The 7,155-nt window shown below is 35.1% G+C and overlaps 1 protein-coding gene across 1 annotated transcript; it reads left to right on the top strand.

Moving 5' to 3' along the window:
* The first annotated feature begins 4,903 nt into the window (after window positions 1–4,903).
* LOC136981718 (uncharacterized) lies at window positions 4,904–6,171 on the top strand. Its single transcript, XM_067278066.1, has one exon. The coding sequence runs from the start codon at window positions 4,904–4,906 to the stop codon at window positions 6,098–6,100; it is 1,197 nt and encodes a 398-aa protein (XP_067134167.1). The 3' UTR covers window positions 6,101–6,171.
* Window positions 6,172–7,155: the final 984 nt, after the last annotated feature.

Below are 7,155 nucleotides of genomic sequence, written 5' to 3'. Positions count from 1 at the left end.
AGTTATAACAAACGTTTTAGCTATACAAAGCTGATGTAGAATGATAATTAGAAGGCACGAGACAATGAAAACATTACAATTATTGATACACCAAAATCGAGATGATTGCATACACGAAATAGATGACGATTTTCGTGAATTAAAGTCATACATGCTGCAACTGAAAACAAGTCTCATCAAATTATACTCTTTTCCGTTTTCTATGAGTTGTCGTGAAGAGTTTAAACGGACAAAAAATAAAGATTTCTCACAATTTCAATGCAGTTTGATACAGATGCAAAAATACTTGTTATCATTATGTAAAAGTCCCGAAAACAACAAGAATTCTTTCCAAATATTGAACTATTCCGTGAAGAATATCAAGACGAAGGAAACTAAATAATGTAAAATCCACATAAAAGTTTATTTTCGGATAATTTATCAAAATTTTTCCAACTTCTTTTACACTTGTTATACAGTTATAACTAATAAACAAAATTTTCAATTTATTCTGTAGAGTTTGTTTAATTTCTTATTTTAAATTATAAATTGATTATGTATTACCTGAATTTCATTTCTTCACGCTGACCGAAAGCTGAAAAATCTCTTTGATTTAACGGCCTTTTACCATCGAAGGTGAGTTTGCAACCGTTGCCGTGCTCTAGTCAGGAACAATGTACTCCTTGTACAATTGTACCAATTACTATTAACGAACAATATCCAGTTTCGGATTTTAACGATTTCCAGTCTTTGCTAACAGAAACCTCTGCCTCAATAAAATAATTTTACATTGCAGCATTTTCTTACTGAAATTAATTTGTTTTAATTTATACATTACTCACAGTGTGGCATTGTTTATTAACACGATTACAGCAAAACAGAAATTACAGAATGCATTATTTACTGCAACGTTCACTAATGTGTGAATTTTATTTTTCTTTTCAAAAATGTTAACAAAAGTTTATAGGAGCGTTTTTAACGTTTATTAAAGTTAAATACTTAATTTACGAAAATTTCACTTTATTATATTTGTTTTGTTTTTCTATTTCTCATACTACTTGATGTGTGTCGCGAATTCAATTTACTTTCTTTAAAAATATTCCACAACAGCAAATTACCAATCATAGAAAACTTCAGTAGCATTCGACAATTTGAATCGACTCAAAATTTACAATATAAATTAATATAAAGCAAAGCATTTCGTAAACGTTTTATAAAAATAACATCAATGCAATCATTTATACAAATTTAGAATTATAAGAGAATTTCAAATAATAATTATACAAGTTAATTTTCAATGAAGTGTTAATGAGGGAAGTGAAGAAATAGATATCTGTTGACTACTGTCTGTTTGTTCAATGCATTTCTGGAAAAATAGAATGAAATAAGAATAAGTAAATTAAAACAGTTGATTGTAGAATTACGAATTCTACGATTTAAATTTATATATATATTTATTTAATTATATAGAATTTAAAAAATATTTTTTGGCTTGAAGGTCCTAAAGCCATCAAGGATTATCTGAAGAACTCGGCTTCTACAGTACTAGTTATAAATGCGTTTTTTTGCGTTTTTTGCGACAGATGGAACATACATTGAGACCCATCTAAAAATTCTCTAATCAGCCACAGAAGAAAGGAACCTAATTCTTGCACCCAGTGAAAACGGTTAAAGTAGACTATATAACAATAAATGTTATCTTACGTAGGAGCTTATCACATCAAGTCCCAATGTAATACATTTCAATAATTTCTTTATTCCACCAATGTACATAATTTAAAAGTTTTTAAATGTTAGATTGGGCACTCGGTGTGATAAACTCTTACGTAAGATAACCTGTGTAAACATAAATCAAACACTAACTACATTATAGTATAAGGGTTAGAAAAACGAAATAGTCTAATAATCTTAATCTGTGCTGTTATTTTTTGCCCGAGCAAATCCGGGCTGATCTGCTAGTTTATATATAAATCGAATGTAGTAATACTTACATTGATAGTGGGATAGGTTTTCGGATCGTCGAAACTCAAAGCGTAGACAGCAGAACCGTAACATTTACCGCATCCGTTTAACCGTAACACCTGGTTAAACGGATTCGCGGGTCAACTAGCCGAATCTTTCCAGCAAGTAATTGCAAAAAAAGCAATGGTAAATACTAATAACTTTAGCATAAGCTCCATATTAGTCGATACTCTATTTTCTAATAGATTTGTAAGTTGTATGAGTATTTATACAGTCATCCTATCGCGTGACAATAGCGGGTGTTCTGCTATTTTACCAGGAAAATGAATATTATATAACACCTGTAATCAAAAAATACAAATTTAAATATGCCTAAAGTAATTTATTTTTATACAAATTGATTAAGTTAGATTACGCCGTGTTTTACCACAGAACCGCACATTTAGTAATCGATTAAAAGTGATTGGGATTCATCTTACTTATTTGTGTTAACAAAATTAAAATATTGATTTCAGTTTCTCTTATATTCAAAGTAAATTTCAATTTTAATGAAATTTAATTTTGTTATTTTAGTTATTCGTGTTTTCAAGAATACAATATCTTAAAATCTATTTAAAGCAAATACTTCGGTGACGAATTTTTGATCTTAATCATTTTAATAGGGAAAACTTTCCTAAAAATCGTATGATATAAACCAAAATTTATAAATATACATTTTTGTTGTTTATATCAATAGAAAGTACAAAAAAAAACTTGTCTGGTGTCGATAAATTGTGAAAACGTATATATTTCGATTAAAAAAATTAGCAATTAATGTTCTAGATTCTGATAAAATACAATGTTGAACATTTACTCTAAACAGATTTATTAATTGTCGCATAGAAGACATCATTTGTGTGTGATTGGGTATATTTTGAATTAATTATTTTAATTATAGTTATTAATAGTTATTTTAAATCTTTGGTCGATTATCATTTAAAAACTAAATTTAGTTTTTAAATGAAATTTCACCAAAGTGTCAGTGAACTGAGAAATTATTTATTGTGACATTGTCACAATGCATGCTGTAATTTTTAATCATATTTTTAATTTATTTAATTTAAAATCTTTACCTCAAATTAGTTCTGTAGTGTCTTTCCCCTGTACATCGAACTTTTTCTCTAACAATAGAGTCATCTTTTTAACACCTTTCTTAAGGATAAGAAATACAAACAGTGACAGTTGGAATTAATAGGTCAGTTTTTTAAGTTAAATGAATTATTCAATAAATATGTCACATTTCCACATATAATTATTTTTGAGGAAAGATAAAAACTATCGACATGAATTAATTCATACAGTTGACTGCACTTTAGTGCTACTTCGTTATGTATTGCCTTTGATTTTAGCGAAAAAAGTCGTTCCTGGTCTGGAATAAAAGGATATTAATAGGCAAAAAGATTCAAAATTAATTTTTGTATGGTTTCATTAATGAAATTAGTCAAAATAATCCTATGGGCTTCTACGTACAATTACTTTTCTTTCTTTAGCGGTAATTTCTGTGATGTTTAAACCAGCTTCAATAATAATAAATTGCTGAAATGTTGAAGATCGTGAATTTCACAATTACGGTGTTTTAGATAGATATATGACATAGCTTTTGTCTTATTTTCGAAAATATGCCATCGAAAATGCTATCGTGAAGTATATAAAATAAGAAATTAATCTCCGATAACAGGACAAAGAATACGCAGATCCATGATGAAAATTTTGGCGACTTACTGCTGGTAAGTTACAAAATATTCAATTAAATAATAAATTGAAATATATATTTGATTCTATTTTCATTTTTTTCTTTATTTCTAAAATTTACATAAGGTAAGTTAAAACACTGACAGAAAAAATTTATTGCTTAAGCACAATCCAATCAGCCCCAAGGTATTCGTATGTTAGGTATGTGCGCAAAACTCAAAAGAATCCACCAAGCAATCCGGGCAATGAAGTGCAAACCCAAGACCAACTGCAGTGTTTCGGTTGTTTTTATTCAATATACCACCGTTGGATTAGTATGGATTGATTCCAAAAACGAAATGTATGGATCTATCGTATATTTATCTTGCAGTTTGGTTCTAAAAGATCATCGTTTAGCAAACAGTAGCATAAGTCTAATGTCAATATTGAGATCTCTATCCCCTGCAGATAGTATAAAATTCAGCCATGTCTGATTAAAATTACAGCATTTCATATATCCGTTTTGTATTATTACTAAATAGGACAAGCTGATTACTATGACAAGTTCTACAATCTTTTCACATCGTAATGACATATGCACGCATGGGTAACATAACAATCGTTTCCGCAATGTGCAACCGCGTATGCTTCCACGATCCCATAAAATAATACAGATTATGGTTATGCCTTTTCCTAATGCAGATTAACTAGTAGACAGTAGTTATTTGATTTTATTCGAAGAATGCCAACGCTACACATGGGCGATGCCTCTCGGAAGATGTGTTAAGGGAAACCCCTCGATGTGGGTTCCTGTCCGTGGTGAGGGGACCTCCCAGAGATGGTTTAGTATCTCTTCTTTACCATCCCTGGGATCTGAACGCCCACCCACGTGTTTGCCGTGCGTGGTGTCCCGTATGCCGGAAAGGGGGATCCTGGTAGTTGAGGGGCAACATAACGTCCCCAACACACTGCTTTGGCCCCTGCTTCGGATAAACGGGAGGCTCAAATCAGGCTCCGTTTGAGTCAATCGGCTGGTCGTTGAGTCATTGTTGACCTCGGCTTGGAGTCAACTGATCGATGCAGATTGGGCGGACATGTCAGACAAGATGTGCTCTACTTGACTGCATTGTGAGGGTATAGCTCCTGGGAAACCCTGGTGTGACGGTCTATGGGATCCTCTCATGTGACGGCATCCCCTTGTTGGGCCCCATGGTGGGTGGGGTCACTAGGAGCTGAATATATATTTTTAAATATGGATCATAAAATCACAAAACAAGTGACCAAAGACCAGACCTCCAGCCACCCTGCTTACTTAATAGTGCATGCGACTGGAGAAAAACCTCTATCTAAAGCATCTCCATTCTTGATTCAAAAATTGTTTGAATCAACTATTGGACAATTGAAAAAAATACAAAAATTAAGATCGGGAGATTTACTGGTGGAAACAGCTTCCCCACAACAATCGGCAAAACTTTTGCAAACAAAGACTCTGGGAGAAATGGAAGTCACTGTCACACCACACGGAAGCCTAAACTCATCACGTGGTGTGATATCTGAAATTGATCTGATGTCTGAAGATGAATCAGACATTCAGATCGGTCTTTCAGATCAAGGTGTCGTTGCTGTTCGGCGCATTTCCATTCGTAGAGATGGCAAGTTGATACCAACCAAACACTTGATACTTACTTTCAACAAGCCAACATTGCCATCCTTCATTACAGCAGGATACCTACGTTGCTCAGTTCGTCCATATATCCCAAACCCGCTGCGTTGTTTCAAATGCCAGCGGTTTGGACACTCACAAACATCCTGTCGCGGGAAAAGCGTATGTGCACAGTGTGGGACTGAAGGTCACGAGAGTACCGAATGTAAAACTACCCCATGCTGTGTAAACTGCAAGGATGCGCATCCTGCCTACTCCCGAAAATGCCCTGCATGGCAGAGAGAGAAAGAGATCCAGCGAGTGAAAACAGTTAACAACCTACCATACCCAGAGGCTCGCCGCATGGTCACTTCTAGTGCACCACTGAAGCAGAAGACCTATGCTGCTGTCTTGAAATCCACAAACACTTGTGCGGTTCAAACAGATATCTCTGTCTCTCCAAGTGAATCCTTTACCCGCCATGCGAAATGTTTAATACTGCCATCTACCCAAACACCAGAAAAGGAGAGCAAGAAGACCAAGACACCCCTACCTAAAACAGGGGTAATAACAAGAAATGTGGGTTCAAAAAAGGCCAATAAAAACCCACTTAACAAGCAAAAAGTAAAAGTTGCCCTCTCTAAATCAGCTAAAAAGTCGGAGACTCAGTCTATGAGTGAGTTCTCTGACTTTTCTGATGAAGAGACTAATTCGGAGGTTACAAAACCAAAGTCACCTCCAAAAGAGAGACCCCCTGTTAAATTAAAGAGGGATACCCTCGCAAAGAATGCTACCTCAAACACATAATGGATTATAAAATAATCCAATGGAACTGTCGTGGTTTCCGCAACAACTTCTCTGACGTTAAACACCTGACATACTCTACCTCATCTCTCTGCGTGGCACTCCAGGAAACACATCTAAAACCTGGAGAAAGAATTTCTTTAAAAGGATTCGATCTTTACCGAAAAGATGACGACAGCCACACCCGCGCCAGTGGAGGTGTAACTGTACTGGTTTCAAACCGCATTTCGTCTTTTCCGGTACAAATAACAACAGAGCTGCAAGCTGTGGCAGTCAGAATATCTATGGGTGTTACTGTCACAGTTTGTTCCATATACTTGCCACCAGATGTCAGAGTCAATGACGATGAATTGGATTCATTGGTTGAACAGCTGCCAACTCCTTTCATTTTACTTGGTGATTTCAATGGTCACAATCTAATGTGGGGCAGTCACGATATCAACCGTCGAGGCAGAGCCATTGAAAGATTCATAGGCAATCACCAACTATATTTATTTAATACTGGAGAAGTGACATACTTCCACGCCCCAACAAGAACATTCACTGCCATTGATCTATCATTAGCAACCCCGAATCTGTTTTCAGCGTTTACATGGGAGGTTGGATCTAATCCACTCTCCAGTGACCACTTCCCAATATTTTTAAAATATAGAGGCAGAGAAAGCTGTGAAACAGCCCGTCCACCACGCTGGAAACTTGAAACGGCAGATTGGCCTGCATTTTCCTCTTTGGCTAACGTCACTGAGGAAATGGTCAATACTGCTGATATCAATGATGCAGTAGAAGTTGTCACTTCCAGTATTATTCAGGCAGCTGAAAAAACAATGGGGAAAACGTCAACCAGATATCCAAAACATCCGAAACCATGGTGGGATGAGAATTGCGAGGCAGCATTTAAAAAGCAAAAGAAAGCATGGGGGATTTTCAGAAGATACCCCACTGCTAACAATTTGGTTGCTTTTAAGAAAGCAAAGGCTAATGCCAGAAAAATAAGAAGGCAAAGCCAAAGGGATTCTTGGAGGAAGTATGTTTCTAGCATAACATCTTCCACCAGCTCA

This window comes from Centruroides vittatus, unplaced genomic scaffold (genome assembly GCF_030686945.1).
Source record: "Centruroides vittatus isolate TY-2023 unplaced genomic scaffold, ASM3068694v2 contig_79, whole genome shotgun sequence".
In the NCBI taxonomy this organism is placed as follows: Eukaryota; Metazoa; Arthropoda; class Arachnida; order Scorpiones; family Buthidae; genus Centruroides; species Centruroides vittatus.
Note: the sequence above shows the minus strand (reverse complement) of the source record. Positions and strands in the feature narration are given on the sequence as shown.

Excerpts from the sequence above, each read along its gene's own strand:
- LOC136981718 (XM_067278066.1), top strand. The coding sequence starts at position 4,904 with ATGGATCATAAAATCACAAAACAAGTGACCAAAGACCAGACCTCCAGC.